This window comes from Artemia sp. Qi Xiang Cuo, chromosome 21 (genome assembly GCF_049724085.1).
Source record: "Artemia sp. Qi Xiang Cuo chromosome 21, ASM4972408v1, whole genome shotgun sequence".
Lineage (NCBI taxonomy): Eukaryota > Metazoa > Arthropoda > Branchiopoda > Anostraca > Artemiidae > Artemia > Artemia sp. Qi Xiang Cuo.
Genome location: NC_142814.1, coordinates 24,857,945 through 24,880,372, shown reverse-complemented (window position 1 = coordinate 24,880,372; position 22,428 = coordinate 24,857,945). Strand labels below are relative to the sequence as shown.

Below are 22,428 nucleotides of genomic sequence, written 5' to 3'. Positions count from 1 at the left end.
CAAAGCTCAGTCTACAGATATGCCAAGTTTCTCTTGCACCCCCCCCCCCTATGCTAAGAAAATGGAAAAGAAAATGTTTTTTCGATAAGTTTTGTTTTAATTTTTTTTGACGCAAAGTGTATCCATAATAATAGCAACAATTATAGTCACACTTATAAATAAAATCAAAATTCTGTATAACTACAATGTCAATTATGCATACCATTCGCACTTTGTTGAACTAAACATTGTTCAAATTTCAAGCATAAGATTTACAATTAACCAGTCAGAGTAAGTGTTTCAGGCATAATTTTTGAAATGAAAAAGAAGGAATTTTGGGAAAGCAGTTTTCTTTTCTTTAAGAGGAAATCGGCAAAAAGACATAGTATTAGTAGGCAATAGTTGGGAACAAATTCGTGTAGGATTTCAAAAAAGAATTTTATACCAATTCTTTTTTTCGCTGTAGTAGTACAAGAGTGACGTTAAAATCAAGGGAGAACATAATTTATCCATGCATATTTTTTTTTCATCAACATGTATGATTATGGTTAGGCTAAGGCATATGTATCTTCGTCTACACGAGATCTAGTTCGTCAGAATGGATTATGTCATATCAGGTCACCTAACAAGGATTCGACGACACATGATTCTTGCTGATTTAGTAAATAGTTTAGAAGATCTAGTAAGTTGTATCCTTTATAATGCCTTTGTATCCCTATTATCCATAGAACGGCATGACATTTTGCCCGTGATAATCGGTCAAGGAAGTATCATCCCACATCCAAAGGCGAGGCTCTGTTTTCTGCTTAACGATTCGCTGTCTTTGTCATCCCCTTTGAGAAAGGGCCATAAATGTATAATAGCATGAGCCATTAGGGATTTTTTTACTATTTAGTTCCAAATATCAAACTGGCTTTCAAATCATGGCGATTTTTAAGAGTTGAAGATAGAACCCTGAAAAAGACAATTCCTGCAAAAAGTTTCCAAGTCTTATTTTCGCTCTTGTGAATAATCAAAAAGATGTTAGATATACCCGAAGTTACTTTGTTACGACGATATAGCGCAAATATACCGAGACTCAAACCTGATCTCTTTAAGTCCTAACTATAACGAAAGTAGCCTTGATAACAACATATTTATAGAGAAATATTACAATAATAGAAAAAAGCGGTAGATAGATAAGCAACAAAATGGTCTAGTAAATCAATTATCGACTAGAAAAGTTCTTTGTGCTCGTTTTAAAACAAGTGACACTAGGAAGTATGATATAAATAATTTAAAATTATAAATAATAATAATAATAATAATTTATAATAGATTATAAATAATAATTTAATACAAAAGCTCATCCACAAAAGTACTTTCTTGTTATTGATTTTGTTTTCAAATTAAGCAGCAAATTCTAATAAAAAAAATTAAAGCATCAAGGATACAGTTGGGTTTTCCTTTCAGAGGGGATACGGCCTCTTCTACAGAGGGGAGGGATGGACCACATAAGCAAAACATGCTTATTATTCACTAAGGAGATGACTCCATTATATAATCCAAAAGTATACATATTTTTCTAAAGTTCGACGGCTTAGAAATGGACATATCAGTCTTTTCCTCTAACTGGTGGCAACTAGAGCTATTTTCTACCTCTTGGGCGAGTAAAATTGTAATTTGGCTACTACCATTTTAGGAAATTCGCCAAAATTAAAGCTAATCAGATAAAAGAAGATGTTTGTTTTTAGAACACACTGAGAACATTTTTCTATACAACATACATAAGAAAATACATTTCTGAAAATTAAGTAGTCAAATATGGATTTTAAGAACTAAATTGGCAGGAAACAGTCTAATCTGGCTTCAATACTGCTGGATAAAACAAATAAATAAAGATCTTCTAGAGACGTTGCTGGCGCACCGGGCATCGAATCGACGTTCTAGTTGCTGGGTCTTTTTTTACAGGGACAAGTAGCAAACCTGTCGCCCAGTATTGCCGCTGCGAAGATCCCTCCCTGGACCTCGCATTGCCAAACAGAGCATCAATCCACTGTACTACCACAGGGTCAATACCACTGGAAGTCCTCGTATTGCCAAACAGAGCATCAATCTACTGTGCTATCACAGGGTCAATACCACTGGAAGTCCTCGTATTGCCAAGCAGAGCATCAATAAACTTTGCTATCACAGGGTCAATACCACTGGAAGCCCTCGTATTGCCAAACAGCATCAATCCACTGTGCTACCAAAGGGTCAATACCACTGGAAGTCCTCGTATTGCCAAAAAGAGCATCAATCCACTATGCTACCACAGGGTCAATACCACTGGAAGTCCTTGTATTGCCAAATAGAGCATCAATCTACTGTGCTACCACAGGGTCAATACCACTGAAAGTCCTCGTATTGCCAAACAGAGCATCAATCCACTGTGCTACCACAGGGTCAATACCACTGGAAGTCCTTGTATTGCCAAATAGAGCATCAACCTACTGTGCTACCATAGGGTCAATACCACTGGACGTCATGCATAGAAATGATCACAGAAAGCTAATAAAAAAGCATTGGTTCGCCTAACAAATTGATGAGATCGGGCTACAGTAGCTTAAGAGTTGAATACATTTAACCCCTATTTGCTGCAGCACAAATCAGCTGTCATTTTTCTCAACGATTCACCCATTCGTTTGGGTGAGAATGGACTGACTGATGGAACAAAATTATAACTGTAGTAACATTCAGCTACTTTATTTTATTCTAAAGTATTTTGGGACAATCTTACGCACCTCAAGCTAATTTAATCCAAATGCCCTCTTAGGAAAATCGGTAATTTAGAACCGCAGTGAGTAGAAAAATTTGCAGCTTAAGTTCAACTTAATTATAGAAAAAGGTTGAAGCATAGATTTGCATATTAAGCTCTCGATATTATCAAAAGAGTGTATAGAAATTACAATAAAGTAAAAAAAAACAAAAAAAAACGCTTTCTGCAATATGTACGCCCCAAAGCCCCTATGATGGTAACAAAAGCATTTTTATGTTCATTACTTTAGTCATTGAGTTTTGCGTTAGAAATTTCACGCTACTGAGTTTTGCACCATTGAATAATGTTCCTTATTTCAGACCCAAGAACTAACAATAATTCAGATTTCCATTTAGTTTCTCAGAAATTCCATTATTAGACCTTTGCTTCCTAGCTGGTTTTTTTTTCATTGGGACAGAAAACAAAGTACAGTATCAGGTCATACTAAACTAGCAACAAAACTTGTCAGGCGACAGTCAAAAAGAAATACCTATCGAATATACTCTTTCGCGAGGATTGGAGAGAAATATTACCCCCTCCCCCCCTCCAATAAGGAATTTGTGGTCGTCTTGTCCATCGTCTTTATCCATCAGCCCGCTTAAAATAGTCTAACATTAATTTGTGTCCACAAACGCAAATTTTAACGAAAATGTTGTCAATGTGTTCTAAAAGAAGAAAACTAACGTTGGGTTCAAGCCAATGACCGCAAGATTGAAAATATGTTGCTCTTCTATCTGAGCAAGCCAGGCTAGATATTTGGTTACATACCTTTTGTGTTTTAATATTTACAGACAAACCGGTTTCAATAAAAATATCTTCTCTAGAGTTACCGAGATTATAAATTATATAGGTAGACGAACAAAATAAACAAGGATTTGACTTGGTCAAAAAACGCATAAACTAACTTCGTAAGATCCACACGTATGTCTTACCAATTCATAATTTAATTTTAGATTTGCAAATTAAATTTGTATAGGAACCATAATTGTATGAAACTCTAAGCGATAAATAAATAGAGCAGCACTTTTAGAATGAACAAAATCACCAAAAAAAACTGAAGAACAAAAATTTACACACTATGAGTGCTACCACTAGAGAAAACAGGAAGCGAGAGAAACAAAAAATAATTAAATGCGTAAGGCTCTCAACTCAGATGAATAATCAATGAGCTCCAATGGAGCATAAATCAGCAAGTATAGAATATCAAATCAGCAGATAATATCAAAACAATTATGTAAGAGTAGGAACACATGATCCTAATCCCCATTTGCAGTTTCACTCATAATTTTTCTATTCAATCCAAAATACTGTGATATCAGTTTGTTTCAGCTGCAACTGCTACATATTAGTCACCTAACGGCGAATATCACTAAAATAACACTTTTTTCATCAAACTATCATAGTCAAAATATTAAAGAAAATTCATAGCAGACACCACTTTAAAAATCTCTTTTTTTACATATTTATATATATTTGTTACATTTATGTATGCAAAGAGCTGCACGACAGAAGTCGTAAAGTGACATAGTCAATAGAAAAGGTCCGACGGAATGGACTTAGGCTTGTTTTGTGTTATGTCTTCCATCGAGCAACTGGTATGCACATTAAGGAGTTGTGGTAAAAACAATTGTTGTGGTATAAATATGAAGAAGAGTGGTTTCAAAATCCAAAGCTGTGTACTTCGTTATAAATATTGAAAGTAGATTTTCTCACATTCACGGGCAGCTCTTCCGTCAACACTTTCTTTAGACGTAAGTTGCAGCACGTATATATTTTCGAAAGAGCTGTAAGACACTTTCAGATCTTGTTTGATTATACTTCAATGTTTTGATATTTCATCCCGAATTAATTCAGAACCATCGGCGATTGGCTGAAATTCCGTGATCTCACTTAGAATGGAGCAAATATTCAACCCGTAACAGTTTTTCATATCAAGGACTCCGAACTAAATTTGTAGCCAACGGTGCTTTTAAATAAGTATGGGTTTTATCATTCATCATGATTAGGAGAAAATGAACGGCAGCTCCGTTAGATTTTTTCCTCTCTTTCACCATCCCAAAAGGCAAATTATAAGTTTGAATTTCAGTGCTAAAACATTCTTTCAAGCAAAGACAACAATTCAACGGTGTAGTGAATTATCTTGTTGTTAAATACTGTGGAGTCACTGTCACTACCATGGGATTTAAAGTTATGAGATTTTATCACATTCACCAGGACTTGTTATCTGGATCATCTTCTATAAAATATCTTTCACTCATTATCCGATCCTAACTCGCTTGTACTCGAACAAAGAAGAATTTTTATCCGATTGAGTCAATACTAGGATTCGAGCCAGGACTTTGGCGTGAGGAACCCGTTGAATCTGAGTTGTTTGAATATGGATTTGTGTAATTTGCAGCTTCCTGGAGTGTAATCAACATGTTTAACAGAGGATCTTCATTTGAATCTTGTTCACTAATACTCCTCGTTCTTAAATTCGTAACTCCCGTGGTGAAGTTATCCTCTCCAACATCTTCTGGTCTTATCCTACAAAAGAATTGAATAGTCACAATTACTGTAATTACTCGTAAATTTGTAAACCAAGAGAGGCTGGACTTGAAAAAAAATCAAATAAAAAAGTGGGCTAAGTGAATTCACAGTTGAGTCAATTTTTAACTGACGAGTTTATAAAAAGATGAAAGATAGGTCACTTCAAAGAAAAGTAATGGCGATGTTAAAACTTAAAGTGAACAAAAACTTCAAACAAATACGTGTGCTAATGAATACAAAGTTGAAATGAATATAATTGCAGTAAAAGTAGTCAGCCATCCTCCTCTAAACCCCTGTAGGCTAGAGTGTTATTTCAACTATATTGAAAACTAGATAGTTTGCCTCAAACCTCAGTAACTGATATCTTTGAGAATTTTATCATGTTTTTGGTCACAAAAAGATGACAAAATTTGGTTTCGAATGCTTTTTTGTTTGTTTGCTCCCCCCCCCCCATCAAGGAGTGTTTACATCGAAGGAGTGAAACAGTGATCGTAGAATATCAAGAGAGGACTCATTCGAATAACAATTTCAAGTTATAGGACCGTGTTTAAGTCAAAAATTAATCAAGCCGCAGCAAATTACCAATTTCTGCCATTTCATGCCCCAAAACAAAAATATTGGCCCGATAAGGACCAAAATACTATTAATCAAAAATTCTGAAACAGTCAATCTATTCAAAACCATTGAATTTTGGTTTCAGAAGCAATACTATCACGTAATGGCTCATCCGCTTTAAACTTATACACAATCTATGCAAAAATGAACAATTATTATAGAGATTTTTCATGCTGTATATATTATTATAATCGGTTACATGGTATTGCATAATCGCTCAGAAAATATTGGAGGAAGGCCAGTAGCTCTTTTTTGTCGAGAGGAGGCCTGAAACCTCAAAACTATATTTTCATAGCCAACTTTTAAAACTTTCGTGACAAGTCTGGAGGGAGGGAGGGGGGTGTTCTCTGATACTCATTCACTTGGTATAGTGTATTTGGAATAAACCTACAGTATGGATGCTAAGGAGATAGTAGTTTCCTCCCCTCTTAGCACCAAAAATGTTTTAGTGTGGAATAAGAGATCACATTCATTTAGCATCCTTGAATAAAAGCGGGTTTTAAACGAATATCCCATAAGCAAATTTAGACATTGTGACCTGAAAATCATTTTGAAATTTAAGAGCTCCCACTTCTCTGGAATAAATGTTAAGGGTGTTCGCTTTTCAATCATGGTTTTTAAAGCTCCCTCAAGAGGGTTCAACAGGTTTTCAATCAGGGTTCTGCAGCTCCCTCAACATCCCACCAACTCATTACGGTGTGATTCTTTGTTCTCAATACTTGTAGAGTAAATGTTCTTGCAAGAGGAACGCGATAATAAGTAAAACAACGTTTTGGTACAGTTCTTCGACAATGAAAGGACTTATTTTTCGCCTTTCCTTCAAACAAAAAAATACGCTTTAAATGTTTAGAAAGGGAAATAAAACAAGTAATACACTTGTAAATAAAGCAATTGTATCCAATATCCAGCTGGCTATATTTTTTGCTCTCTAGGAAATGCTATCAGGAAAGTACTATTCATACCTTAGGTTGCAGAGGGAGTGGCGACCCCACTTTACATATAAATAGAAATAAATAATTCTGAGACCACAAGAAATAAAGAAATAAATAATTTCTGAGACCACACTGGCTAATCATGATAAAACATAAAATCGCAAAGAAAGGAAGAAAACGAGGCAAATTAACAGCCAGTGAAAAACTTGAAAAATTATCCAAATATTTCGGTCAAGACCTCCGCTTGACTGTACTCAGTGTAGAATAAAACTGATAAAAATATAAATAACCCAACCTTAAAATAAAAACAAAAAACTAAAATTGGACGACCCTTTCTCAGTAGCGGTGAAATGGTAACTAACATTTTTTTAGCTTTTATTTTAAGGTGTTTTTTATATTTTTATCAGTTTTATTCTGCACTGAGGGCGGTCAAGCGGAAGTCTTGACCGAAATATTTGCATAATTTTTCAATTTTTTCACTGGCTGCTAATTGTCCTCGTTTTCTTCCTTTTTTCGCGATTTTGTTTTATCACTTTACATATAGGACAATTTCTGCGCGTTTTAAAACTAATGTCAAAGTTTACTTTCATTTGAAAAACTTGGGTTTTATCAAACAGTTCGTGGTAACGAACTGTAAGCAAGGAGCGACCCGGCTTAATAGTAACCGAAACTCTAAAAAATGGAATTTTGATACTAATAGATACATCAGAAGTATCAGATTTTTATGCTGATTTCAAATTTATAAATTTTATCAATTTTAGACTTACCCATCAAAAGTTAAGCGCCTGAGAATATTTGCCTTATGTTTGAAAAAAGGGGGAAACAACTCTCAAAATTAAAAGAAATCCAATGAGAAACACATTATCGCGTTCAGTATATCAGAAAATTGTTCAACAGATGTGTCGAGTTTTTATGTAGACAACTGTAGAATTTTGTATTTTTTTTGCTATAAGAAAGATCACGGATGCGTGTTTATTTTTTTTTTTTTTTTTTTTTTTCCAGGGTTGATCACGTTGATACAGTAGTCCTATAGTGTCGTGATAAGGCTCAATCGAACGGAAATTAGAAGTTCTAGTGATCTTTTTAAGTGACCGAAAAATTGGAGGGCAACTTGGCCCCCTCCCACGCTCTTTTTTTTCCCGAAGTCACCCAATCAAAATTGTGAGATATCCATTTTGTTCAGCATAGTCGAAAATCTAATTATAATGTCTTTGAGGGTGATTTAATCCCCCACTGTTCCCGGGGGAAGGGCTGCAAGTTATAAACTTTGGGGGAAGGGACATTTCTACGAGTATGAAGGGGGCGCTGGATTTCCCAGGATTATTTAAAAAACGATCAGAATTTAAATATAAAAAACTATTTTTTTCAAATGAAAGTAAGGAGCAACATTAAAACTTAAAACAAACACAAATTATTACGTATATGAGGGGGGTCGCCCCCTAGTCAATACCTCGCCCTTTTCGCTAGAGTTATTTGTAGTACTTTTAAAAGAACTATCTATTCTAATTAACCGGTCTTTGTGATTCAAACAAAATTCGAACTTTAGCGTAAAGACCAAGGTATCGACAAGGGGGAGAAATCCCTGATATGCATAGTGAAGTAGACAAATATTAAAGGTTGTTATGTAAGTTAATTCGTAAGTTACGTTAAGACAGAATTTTATGGACGATATTTTGCCAAAAAAGTAAAATCAACCCACCAATTCAGTTTTAATTTTTCATGGATGAGGAGCCAAGACTAAAAGTATAGCAATTCAATAATTAACTAAAAAAAACAAGTTTTTTTTAACTGAAAGTAAGGAGCGACATTAAAACTTAAAACGAACAGAAACTATTCCGTATATGAAAGTGGCTGTCCCTTTTTCAACGCCTCGCTCTTTACGCTAAAGTTTGACTCTGTCTCTCAACTTTATTTTTTAAAACAATAAACAATTTTAGCGTCCAGAACGAGGCGTTGAGGAGGGGACAGCCCCTTTCATATACGGAATAATCTCTGTTCATTTTAAGTTTTAATGTCGCTCCTTACTTTGAGTTAAGAAAAAACTTGTTTGTTTTTTTAGCTAATTTCAAACAGTTCGGGGAAACGAACTGTAAGTAACGAGCGACCCGGCTCAATGGTAATCGAAACTCTAAAAAACGGAATTTGGATACCAATAGAAACATCAAAAGAATCAGATTTTAATTCTGATTTCAAATATATATATTTCATCAAGTTTAATCTTACTCAGCAAAAGTTACGCGCCTGAGAAAATTTGGCTGATTTTCGAAAAAAAGGGAAAAGACCCTCTAAAAGTTATAGAACCTTAATGAAAATCCCACCATCATATTCAGCGTATCAGAGAACCCTACTGTAGAGGTTTCAAGCTCCCATCTACAAAAAATGTGGAATTTTGCATTTTTTGCCAGAAGAAAGATCACGGATGCGTGTTTATTTGTTTTTTTTTGTTTTTTTTCCCCAGGGGTAATCGTATTGACCCAGTGGTCCTAGAATATCGTAGGAGGGCTCATTGGAACGAAAATTAAAAGTTCTAGTGCCCTTTTTAAGTGACCAAAAAAATGGAGGGCAACTAGGCCCCCTCCCACGCTCATTTTTTTCCCAAAGTCACCCGATCAAAATTTTGAGATAGCCATTTTGTTCAGCATAGTCGAGAAATAAATAAATATTTCTTTGAGGATGAATTAATCCCCCGCAGCTCCCAGGGGAAGGAGTGCAAGTTATGAACTTTGCCGATTCTTTACCTAAAGTATTGGCTATTGGGAACTATACAGACATTTTCAGGAAGGATTTTTTTCTGGTGGATAGGGGGGAGGGCTGGAGGAGGGGGTTACTTGAGAGAATCTTTCCGTGAAGGATGTTTCCTTGGGGTAAGGGACATTTCTATGAAGGGGGCACCGGATTTCCCAGCATTATTTAAAAAACGATCAGAAATTAAATTTTAAAAAAACAAGTATTTTCAACTGAAAGTAAGAAGCAACATTAGAATTTAAAACGAACAGAAATTAGTACGTATATGAGGGGGTTCGCCCCCAAGTCAATACCTCGCTCTTTACGCTACAGTTTTTTTTTAGTGATTTGAAAAGAGCATTCACGGCCTTTGTGATTCAGGGGTTTGTGATTTAAACAAAATTTTAACTTTAGCGTAAAGAACGGGGTATTGACTAAGGGGAGAACCCTCTCATATACGTAAAAACATATACGTAATTAAAAAACCATAAAAAAAGCGATACGGCTCAATAGTAATCGAAACTTTAAAAAACGGAATTTTCATGTCAATAAATGTACCAAAAGAATGGGCTTATATTGCTGATTCTAAATATATAAATTTTATTAAGTTTAGTATTACTCATCAAAGGCTCCCCTACAAGTGAAAGAATTTTTAATGAAAATCACACCGTCAGATTCAGCGTATCGGAAAACCCTATTACATTGGTTTCAAGCTCATATCTGCAAAAATGTGTAACTTTGTATTCTTCAAACAGTTCGTGGTAACGAACTGTAAGTAAGGAGCGACCCGGCTCAATGGTAAGCGAAACTCTAAAAAACGGAATTTTGATACCAATAGATACATCAAAAGAATCAGATTTTAATGCTTATTTCAAATATATAAGTTTCATCCAGTTTAATCCTACCCATAAAAAGTCACGCGCCTAAAAAAATTTGGCTGATTTTCAAAAAAGGGGGAAATACCCCCAAAAAGTTATAGAACCTTCATGAAAATCAGACCATCATATTCAGCGTATCAGAGAACCCTACTGTAGACGTTTCAAGCTCCTATCTACAAAAATGTGGGATTTTCTATTTTTTTGCCAGAGGAAAGATCACGGATGCGTGTTTATTTTTTTTATTTTTTTTTCCACGCTCATTTTTTTCCCAAAGTCGAAAATCTAATAAATATGTCTTTGAGGATGACTTAATCCCCCACTGTTCCCGGGGGAAGGGCTGCAAGTTATAAACTTTGGGGGAAGGGACATTTCTATGAAGGGGCGCTGGATTTCCCAGCATTATTTAAAAAACGATCAGAAATTAAATATAAAAAACTAGTTTTTTCAAATGAAAGTAAGGAGCAACATTAAAACTTAAAACAAACAGAAATTATTACGTATATGAGGGGGTTCGCCCCCTAGTCAATACCTCGCCCTTTTCGCTAAAGTTATTTGTAGTACTTTCAAAAGAGCTATCTATTCTAATTAACCGGTCTTTGTGATTCGAACAAAACTCGAACTTTAGCGTAAAGAGCAAGGTATCGACTAGGGGGCAAACTCCCTAATATACGTAATAAAACATACGAATATAGAAGTTCGTTACGTAAGTTAATTCGTAAGTTACTTCAGAACAAAATTTCGAGAAAGCCATTCAGCCAAAAAAGTAAAATTAATATGCATATTTCGTTTTAATTATTCATGTACGGTGAGCCAAAATCAAAGCTGCATTAATTCACTAATTAACTAAAAAAAACAAGTTTTTTTTAACTGAAAGTAAGGAGCGACATTAAAACTTAAAACGAACAGAAATTATTCCGTATATACAAGGGGATGTCCCCTTTTCAACGCCTCGCTCTTTACGCTAAAGTTTGACTCTGTCTCTCAACTTTATTTTTTAAAACAATAAACAATTTTAGCGTCAAGAACGAGGCGTTGAGGAGGGGACAGCCCCTTTCATATACGGAATAATTTCGTTCGTTTTAAGTTTTAATGTCGCTCCTTACTTTCAGTTAAGAAAAAACTTGTTTTTTTTTAGCTAATTTCAAACAGTTCGTGGTAACGGACAGTAAGTAAGGAGCGACCCGGCTCAATGGTAACCTAAACTCTAAAAAACGGAATTTTGATACCAATAGATACATCCAAAGAATCGGATTTTAATTCTGATTTCAAATATATATATTTCATCAAGTTTAATCTTACCCAGCAAAAGTTACGCGCCTGAGAAAATTTGGCTGATTTTCGAAAAAAAGGGGAAAGACCCTCTAAAAAGTATAGAACCTTAATGAAAATCACACCATCATATTCAGCGTATCAGAGAACCCTACTGTAGAGGTTTCAAGCTCCTATCTACAAAAAATGTGGAATTTTCCCTTTTTTGCCAGAAGAAAGATCACGGATGCGTGTTTATTTGTTTTTTTGTTGTTTTTTTCCAGGGGTAATCGTATTGACCCAGTGGTCCTAGAATATCGTTGGAGGGCTCATTGGAACGGAGATTAAAAGTTCTAGTGCCTTTTATAAGTGACCAAAAAATTGGAGGGCAACTAGGCTCCTTCCCACGCTCATTTTTTCCCAAAGTCACCGGATCAAAATTTTGAGAGAGCCATTTTGTTCAGCATATTTGAAAATCTAATAAATATGTCTTATATGATGACTTAATCCCCCACAGTTCACAGGGAAAGGGCTGCGAGTTATGAACTTTGCCCCTTGTTTACATATAGTATTGCTTATTGGGAACTATAGAGACATTTTCGGGTAGTATTATTTTCTGGTGGGGGGGGGGCTAACGGAAGGGGTTACTGGGGAGAATCTTTCCGTGGAAGATATTTTCTTGGGGCAAGGGATATTTCTATGGAGGGGGCACCGGCTTTCCCAGCATTATTTAAAACACGATCAGAAATTAAATTAAAAAAAACAAGTTTTTTCAACTGAAAGTAAGAAGCAACATTAGAACTTAAAACGAACAGAAATTTAGTACGTATATGAGGGGGTTCACCCCCAAGTCAATACCTCGCTCTTTACGCTACAGTTTTTTTTTTAGTGATTTGAAAAGAGCTATCTATTCACGGCCTTTGTGATTCAGGGGTTTGTGATTTAAACAAAATTTTAACTTTAGCGTAAAGAGCGGGGTATTGACTAAGGGGAGAACCCTCTCATATACGTAAAAACATATACGCAATAAAAAAAACCATAAAAAAAGCGATACGGCTCAATCGTAATCGAAACTTTAAAAAAACGGAATTTTCAAGTCAATAAATGTACCAAAAGAATGGGCTTATATTGCTGACTGATTCTAAATATATAAATTTTAATTAAATTTAGCATTACTCATCAAAGGCTCCCCTACAAGCGAAAGAATTTTAATGAAAATCACACCGTCAGATTCAGCATATCGGAAAACCCTATTACATTGGTTTCAAGCTCATATCTGCAAAAATGTGTAACTTTGTATTCTTCAAACAGTTCGTGGTAACGAACTGGTAAGCGACCCGGCTCAATGGTAAGCGAAACTCTAAAAAACGGAATTTTGATACCAATAGATACATCAAAAGAATCCGATTTTAATTCTGATTTCAAATATATAAGTTTCATCAAGTTTAATCATACTCATCAAAAGTCACGCGCCTAAGAAAATTTGGCTGATTTTTGAAAAAAGGGGGAAATACCCCCAAAAAGTTATATAACCTTAATGAAAATCACACCATCATATTCAGCGTATCAGAGAACCCCACTGTAGACGTTTCAAGCTCCTATCTACAAAAATGTGGGATTTTCTATTTTTTTGCCAGAGGAAAGATCACGGATGCGTGTTTATTTTTTTTTTATTTTTTTTTCCACGCTCATTTTTTCCCCAAAGTCACCCGATCAAAATTTTGAGATAGCCATTTTGTTCAACATAGTCAAAAATCTAATAAATATGTCTTTTAGGATGACTTAATCCCCCACAGTTCCCAGGGGAAGGGCTGCAAGATATGAACTTTGGCCATTGCTTACATATTGTATTGGTTCTTGGGAAGTATACAGACATTTTCAGGAAGGATTTTTTTCTGGTGGGGGGGGCTTGAGGAGGGGGTTAATCGGGAGAATTTTTTCGTAGAGGATGTTTCTTTGGGGTAAGGGACATTTCTATGAAGGGGGCGCCGGATTTCCAAGCGTTATTTAAAATACGATCAGAATTTAAATTAAAAAACAACAAGTTTTTTCAACTGAAAGTAAGAAGCAACATTAGAACTTAAAAGGAACAGAAATTATTACGTATATAAGGGGGGTCGCCCCCAAGTTAATACCTTGCTCTTTACGCTACAGTTTTTTTAGTGCTTTCAAAAGAGCTATATATTATAATTAATCGGTCTTTGTGATTCAGGGTTTTTCAATTAAAAATTTTTTTAGCTTTTAACATAAAAAGCGTTGTATGAACTAAGGGGAGAACCCCCTCATATACGTAATAACATATACGTAATAGAAAAAACAATAAAAAAAAAAACAAGCGACACGGCTCAATAGTAATCGAAACTTTTAAAAACAGAGTTTTGATTTCAAAAAATGTATCAAAAGAATGGGCTTATAATGCTGATTCTAAATATATAAATTTTATTAAGTTTAGTATTACTCATCAAAGGCTACGAGCCTGAGAAAATTTACCTGATTTTTTAAAGAGGGGGGAAACATCCCCTACAAGTGAAATTTTAATAAAAATCACACAGTCAGATTCAGCGCATCAGAAAACCCTATTACATAAGTTTCAAGCTCGTATCTGCAAAAATCTGCAACTTTGTATTTTTTGCCAGAAGAAAAATATACGAATATAGAAGTTCGTTACGTAAGTTAATTTGTAAATTACGTCAGAACCAAATTTAGAGACAGCCATTTAGCAAAAGAAGAGTAAAATTTTTATGCAAATTTTTTTTTATTATTCAATGACGGTGAGCCAAAATAAAAGCTGCATTAACTTAAAAACCGATCAGAAATTAAATAAAAAAAGAACATGTTTTTTAAACTGAAAGTAAGTAGCGACATTAAAACTTAAAACGAACAAAAATTATTCCGTATATGACAGGGACTGTCCCCTCTTCAACGTCTTGCTCTTTACGCTAAAGTTTTTTATTGTTTTAAAAAACAGAGTTGTGAGAAAAAGACAAATTTTAGCGTAAAGAGTGAGGTGATGAAGAGGGGACAGCCCCTCTCATATACGGAATAATTTCTGTTCGTTTTAAGCTTTAATGTCGCCCCTTACTTTCAGTTAAAAAAACTTGTTTTTTTTATTTAATTTTATAAAGCACTAAGGTGAAACAAAAGATGTTATCAGCTAACATTTTGAAATCTTTTGAAACGGAAATCTTTGAAATTTGTGACATAAATTCCTTAAGTACTACTGTGGAAAAGGTAAATAAAATACTAGAATTCAGTCGTGTAAGCATTTGTCCAAGAATATCGGAAACTCATATAGCCAGAAACTGAACCCTGTCCTTAAAAAAAAAGAAAAAAAAAGAAAAAAAACGAAAAAAGAAAAGAAAAGAAGATTGTTATCTGGCTCCTCTCAGCTTTACTGTAATACCGTCTATCCTTTTCTATTTTGACTTTAGGCGGCTCATGGCCCTAATATTGCAATTTTATATTTTACACTTCTAGTTCAACTGATCACTGCTACACTAGTTATGGCTATAAAAGTTTTTAATTCCTATAACAGCAACAAGAAAGGGCTAAAGAATTGATTATATTCAATTTCTTGAGTCTGAGGGATAAACAAGCCTAGTTCAAGCTATCTTTGTTTGGGTTCCGGTGGGTGGGGTTTGATGCCATATTGTAAAATATACCTTATTTATTCGAGGCCTACGTAATATAAACAATCAAAAAATAATTACCTCATAATCCCTTCTGGAGTTCCACTCATAGCTCCATAGGCCCATGGATAAGATTCATAGACAAACTGAGCTGGGTCAACCCAATTTGACCTTTTACCGTACAACTGCAGTCCTTCTTTAACAGCTTCTACCAAGTATGAAACCACAGTGTAGTTCCATAAGTCTCTGAACCATACCTGGGAGCCAGTTAAATGAGCTGGGCAAGCCATAAATATTTTTGGACCTTTAAAAAAGGAACTATACTTTACCATTAACAAAAGACAAATGTTAGAAAACTCTCACTCGGTGTTTGAATTCATTTGTGTTACTTAAATGAATCCATTTCTTTTTAATCATCCATTACGAACCATCAACTCCTTTATTTTAACGTCGAAATTTACACGTTAAAAAATATTTCGAACATTTTTTTCAAAAATAATAAAATTTGTATTAGCGAGGATAGAGAAAGAAAAATCCGTTTTAATTTATTTTTCTACCTCTTGTTGCTCTTATAATCAAGAAGCGCATTATAATACTTCCAAAAATATTAAAAAAATATTAATCTTTTTGAGAATATAAGTTGATAAGGTTACAATATTTTGTACTGGCACGTTAACAAATTGAGAGGGAGCAGTCAATCCGGACTTGTCCCAGTTAAAGATAGGAATGGGGTCGCAATTAGCGATAAGGAAAAAACTAAAGAGAGATGGGCCGAACATTTTGAGAACTTGCTTAACCGAGAGAGAGTTGCAGGAAAAAATATAGAGGAAAATGAAAATGTTTGGGATACTTTGTATGTGAAGGAAGATTTGTTTTGTGAGGAGGAATTAGCAACAGTACTAAAAGGATTAAAGAATAATAAGGCTCCAGATGCTGATAGGGTGGTAAATGAGTTTCTTAAATATGGTGACTCTGAGGTCAGAAATAAGTTATTGAAGATTATGAATATGATTTTTGAAAAAGGGGAAGTACCTAACGATTTTAGGGAAACTTTAATTAAGACACTTTATAGTAAATGGGATAAACGTGAGTTTTGTAATTATAGAATCATTAGTCTGTTCTCTGTAGGTAGTAAATTACTTAGTAATATGATACTTTTTAGAGTGAGAGATGCCGTAGACAAAGTTTTAAGAGAAAAGCAGTGCGGCTTTAGAAAAGGTAGAGGATGTGTCGGCCAAATTTTCACTCTTAGGTTAATAATTGAGAAGTGCCTGAGTTTTCAAACACATATGGTCCTCAGTTTTATAGATTATGAGCAAACGTTCGATTCTGTTGATAGAAGAGCTTTAGTAAAGGTTTTACCCTTGTATGGTATACCAGACAAATACATTAGAGTGATTAGTGCTATGTAGGAGAATAACACTGCTGCGGTTAAGGTAGGAAATGAGGTTAGCAGCTGGTTTTGTATTAAACCAGGAGTTAAGCAGGGCTGTATTCTATCCCCCTTTATATGGAGTATTTTGATGGACTTTGTTTTAAGGAGCACAGGAAAGGCAATGGGAGACCACGGAATCAAATGGGAAGGAAAAAGTCTCCTGGACTTGGATTATGCTGATAATTTAAGCATCCTAGATGAAAGTAGGAGCAAAATGAATGAAGTTTTAGAGGTTTTGCGAGTTCAGGGTGCTAGAGTTGGTTTGAAAATTAATGTTAGGAAGACTAAGTCACTAAGGCTAGGAACAAGTGAAGATGAAAAGGTGACGTTGGGTAATGAAAAGATTGATCAGGTGGGAAGCGTCACTTACCTGGGTAGTATTATTCGTAAAGATGGTGGGAGCAGTGAAGATGTTAAAAATAGAATAGCCAAGGCTCAGGGTGTTTTTTCACAGTTAAAAAAAGTCTGGAAGAATAGGAAGATAAGTCTGCAAACTAAGATTAGAATATTAGAAGCTACAATGATGACAGGGTCAAATATGGCTCTGAAGCATGGACGCTCCGAAAAGCAAATGAAGATTTTCTAGATGTTTTCCAGAGAAATTGCTTAAGGATTGTTCTGGGTACCCGGCTGACAGACCGTATTTCAAACAATAGGCTATACGAAAAATGTGGTTCAATACCACTCTCTAGGGCTATAATGAAAGAAAGATTGAGATGGCTAGGGCACGTTGTGAAGATGAAAGATGACAGATTGCCGAAGATTGTTCTTTTCGGCCAACCATCTAGGGCTAAACGGAAGGCAGGTCGTCCCCGTCTGGGGTGGAAGGACGTCATAAAGAAAGATTTAAAGGAAATGGGAACTTCGTGGGCAGGTGTAAAAAGGGAGGCTTTGAATAGATTGGGGTGGAGGAGGATCGTGCGTAGCTGTGTTGGCCTCAGGCGGCTTGGTGCTGCGGTGACTTATTAGTAGTAGTAGTAGTTACAATATATTACAGATGTAATAAATTTAATTTAATGGTCTAGTTTATTACAAAAAGCTAAGTTTATAGCCGGCCACCCTTGAAGGTTTCTTGTCAGGGTCTGTTTTAAGTTGTTGGTGCAATTAAGCAAAGTTATGCAAGTTACATAAGCCCAAAGGCTCTTATTGAACTAAGAGACAATAGAATATATTCACCCGAACTATGGATGGTTTACACTGCTATTTTTGAAATAAAAACGCTGTTACGCAACGGCACTTGGTTAACTATCAAGTCAATCCGAATAAAGCATTTTGTCGCATGCAAAAAAAGTTACATTCGAGTATTTTTTTTTTACTTTCGATTGACTATAAACGAAGATAGGTGAATGCAAAAAATGATTTGTTATCAAAAATACAGTGTAATAAAGGTTACTTCTCTACATACCCACCTTAACGATAGAGACATTTGTCATATATGTGAAAAAGGTTCATGTAGCTTAAATGTCAATGCCAATGACTTGAAATGAATTGTAGCGGTTTCTTTGAGCTCCACATCAGTTAGGAAGCTCCGTCCACCAATCAACTTTCTTCAATCTTAGTCAACAGGACTGCAAGTGAAGGTTCAGCAAATATTCCATTAAAATTGCTCAAAGAGCCACTGGGTTACATGAGCAGAGTGAGAAACGGCATTATCAAAGATCAAACCAATTTCAGCATGCTTCTTAGCCTGTTTTGAATAGCCCTCTGTAGAGGGGTCACAAAGTTTTAAAATAAGAACTTGTAGCAATTATGGTTCCCTACTGCATAAACTTCTCAAGCAATACACTTCTTTCTGACCACCCTCCCAATAGTTACCAATACCCTGTGGGTGTTGAGCGTTTTTGAATTTCTGGCTTAATTTGGGGAATTTGTGTGCATTGGTTGTTGCACAAATGCCTCAACTGTTAAGGAGATTTGGTAGAGCTTATGGCTTATTTGTTCAACAAAAAAAATGGAAAAAAAAGAAAAATTCACCTTCATAATTCCATCCTCTCCCCCTCCCCCCCCGCCTCGGCAAGGCTCTATGGCTGAAAGGGCAAAGAGAAAGAAAAGAAACACAATAAAATGAAAAACACTCCAAAACAAAAACGATGGTGAACTATTCATAAGGTATCGAAACTATCAATAGGTATAGTGCACTGGCCCTAGATTAACTGTCAAACGAATGAGAAAAAGCTTATTGTTGTATAAAATATAACTGAAACTAAGAAGAAGAGAATATATTTATCCCAAATATTCCTGTAGGAACTAACTATTCATAAAAGATTAAAAAGTTTTACACAACATAGTATTCGAGTCAATTTTAACAGGGCACAAAGACAGATACTTCAAGTATTGAGACTCGATTTAGGAACGTCATGCTTCTCTTGTCTATATGTAGGGCAATCTCGCGTACATCCTGAAGATTCTTTATTTATCCACGCTTCAAAAGCAAATCTTTAAGACAAAACACTAATAAAACAGTACTATTAAATAGATTAACTGAACCATGGGAGGAGTCGTTGGTAAGCAATCCTCTCATCGGCTAATAAAATGAAACGAAATAAACTTACCGATTGTGGCTTCAGCGGAGCTGTGATTTTCAATGAATCTGTTCAAATGCTGCCAAACTCGAGGAACCCAATCTAAAACTCGTTTTAAATCTGGTAGTCGAGCTTGGGCTTTTAGTTCTGTTTCTATTAGTCGTCGTCTCATATATCGACTTAAGAACCCCTTGACAGGCTCTAAGTGATTGGCGTATGGGATCCACCTTAAGAAAAATACGACGTTTCAAAGAGTGATTTCACTGGATTCAGAAAGAGCGAGAGTGAGTGAAAGAGAGAGAGAGAGAGAGAGAGAGAGAGAGAGAGAGAGAGAGAGAGAGAGAGAGAGAGAGAGAGAGAGAGAGAGAGAGAGAGAGAGAGAGAGAGAGGAGAGAGAGAGAGAGAGAGAGAGAGAGAGAGAGAGAGAGAGAGAGAGAGAGAGAGAGAGAGAGAGAGAGAGAGAGAGAGAGAGAGAGAGAGAGAGAGAGAGAGAGAGAGAGAGAGAGAGAGAGTAGAGCTTGCCTATTAGTTAAGATATGTATACTTGGCCATTCTTTTCCGGTTGCAGAACATAAAACTAACTAAAAAAATTAAAATGAAAAGTGGCTCTTTGGCAACACATAATTAAATTTTAAAAGAAAAAATGACGCTAACTCTTTATATACTTCTTCGAACAATTATGTTTTACGATATAGTTAAAAGTAGTTTTCTCGTTTAATACATTTGTCTTTTCAAGTTATAAGTTAGAAGTACAATTATTTTATTATACCTGAAGCGACTCAAAGAATGAAGGTTCCCCTTTCCTCTGGTTGGCTGGCATGCTGTTCCGATGACGTAAGGGAATTTTTCTATATCACCTGAGTTCAAGACATCAATTAGGGCACCTACAGAATGTAAATTGTCTAATACGACCACTACGGGAATTTTTTCTCGCTCAGACACTACTTGAAGGAGATATGTCTTGATCTCTTTCGAACGCTCTTGGTCAATACTGAAAAAGAGGTATTAAATAGTTTTTGATTTAAAAAGATTTCTATGAGCTGAAGCTGAAAAAATCTAGAAAATAAAATGTCAGGCTAATCAGATAAGCAGGACTTTACCTAAAACAATTGATACAAAATGAAGATACAAAAAAAAACAGGTATAATTTGTCAATAAGACATTGGAATAATAACATTTTTCTTCACCAACAATAATAAAGTCCGAATATTTCAGCTTCAGTTTCGGAAGCCTTCATTAACAGGAAAACAAGAAAAGAAAGAGACCAAACAAACAAACAGAACATATAAAGAAAACAGAAAAAAAATAATCGCTATACGAAAACAAAATTAAAACAAAACAAAAACTCACATCTTACATTTCGGGTAAAACAGTCATGTTTTACTCGAAATAAGCCTCTAAGAGGAACAAGACTCACGCAGCCTTCTAGAAAGAACATACCATTTTCTGCTCCAAAGGCCCCTGCCCCGCCCCCCCCCCCCCCCACAGCCCCAACGTGAAATGAGATCAATATTTTGATAGAGCTTTTCGGGTAAGACGTTCATGTTTTACTCGAAATGTGCCTCTAGAGGAACAAGACCCACGCAGCCCAATGGAAAAGAGCTCCAAAAAATTCAAATGGCCCAATTCACTGGTACATTTTATATATATATATATAAAAAAAGGCACCTTACATTTTGTCAGAACTGTAATCACGCACAAAATTTAAACATGTGCGATTTGAGGTACAAATCATGATCAGGGCACCTCTAACCCTCACTCTTCTTCAACACCAAATTTTTAGCAAAAAGGCAGGAGTGTTTTACCTTGTTTAAACCAGAATCATCTAAATATTATAAATCTTATTACGACAACTCACTAAGTTTAAGCTACGAAATGACTCTGGGTAAAAACAAGTAATCCTTACTTGGTGTGAAACGATCTGTCCTGATCCAATTGATAGATAAGCCACATCCTGATTCAGTACAAAATAAGTCAAGCTCTGACTCGGTCGGTCTTAAAACGAGCTTATTCTTATTATATTTTTTTTTTGCAGTAACCTTTTATGTTAGGCTTTGTCGCGAAACAACAAGCTCAGAAACCTTTAAATACCAACGATGGTGGAAATCAAACAACATTTTTGAAATGTGCTATTAAATCGTTTTAATTTAGAACAGCTATTCCGTGATCCAAACAAAAGGAGGCTACTATTAACGAGAGAGGGGAGACGGAACGTGTGTAGTTTTGACCAAAGAATATCAGACGTGAAGTGTCTATACTGTTAACCAGAGAGGCCTGGAAGCGGTGATAACTAGGCAGGGTTAGAGACGGATCAGGCACATAATTGACAAAGGGGTGGCAGAGATGGAGCGTATGTATTGTTCACTAAAGGGTTTCGGAGACAGAGCGCACTGCTAGGCACAGGCAGTCGGGAACAGATCGTGCACTGATGATTGAACAGATTTGGAGACAGAATGCGTGAATCGTGATCGTAGCAGGTTGCCGATGATGCGAATATTTTGTGGACCAAATGGGTCCGGAATATTTATCGAAGGAGACTGCAGAAACACTTTACGCACTGCCGGTCAAAGTACGAGGTTGGATTCAACAATACATTGTAATTCAACCTTTCCATTAATTGGTTTAAAAACATGTTTTGAAAGCAATAGCTTTCCAAATAAGAATAAAGAGCAATATGAAAAACCTAAGACCCTCTTAAATGGTAAAATACCACATCAAACTCAGATCAAACAGAAATTAGAATGGATGAATAAAATAAATAGAAATCACCACAAATTAGACAGCTGGATAAAACACAGTTGGGCTGCCACCCTCATTAAACCACCTTGAAGGATCGAATATAAGTTTCACTTTCAATTTGGGATTTTTCGCTTTCAAAATAATGAAAATATTTCCCTCCCAAATATTATCAAATAGACATCGAGCACAGGAAGAGTTGGTCAAATCCATGATTAGAAGTTGCAACATACTAATGAGAGAAAAAACGAATGTAAAGAAAAAGCGTGATAGAGAGGTGACACCTACAAAGAAAAAATAAAAGAAATATACAAATATAGTCTCAACATTTCACCTCAAAATGTGAGCACCTTTTTCAACGTGACTGTGAGAAAGTTCGGCGGAAATACACTATGAAATTATTTTTAGGACTGTAGCGTTGC

At 35.5% G+C, this 22,428-nt stretch overlaps 1 protein-coding gene across 5 annotated transcripts in view; it reads right to left on the bottom strand.

Moving 5' to 3' along the window:
- Nucleotides 1–1,105: 1,105 nt before the first annotated feature.
- The window catches only part of sick (sickie), a 374,025-nt gene continuing 352,702 nt past the window's right edge, over nucleotides 1,106–22,428 (bottom strand). For all 5 annotated transcript variants that reach the window (XM_089107071.1, XM_089107072.1, XM_089107073.1 and 2 more), the window contains 4 exons: nucleotides 20,040–20,261; nucleotides 19,301–19,497; nucleotides 15,395–15,617; nucleotides 1,106–5,284 (listed from right to left, as the gene is read on the bottom strand). In XM_089107071.1, the coding sequence (XP_088963197.1) occupies nucleotides 5,059–5,284; nucleotides 15,395–15,617; nucleotides 19,301–19,497; nucleotides 20,040–20,261 (868 nt within the window). In that variant the 3' untranslated portion in view covers nucleotides 1,106–5,058. The remainder of the gene's footprint in view (nucleotides 5,285–15,394; nucleotides 15,618–19,300; nucleotides 19,498–20,039; nucleotides 20,262–22,428) is intronic.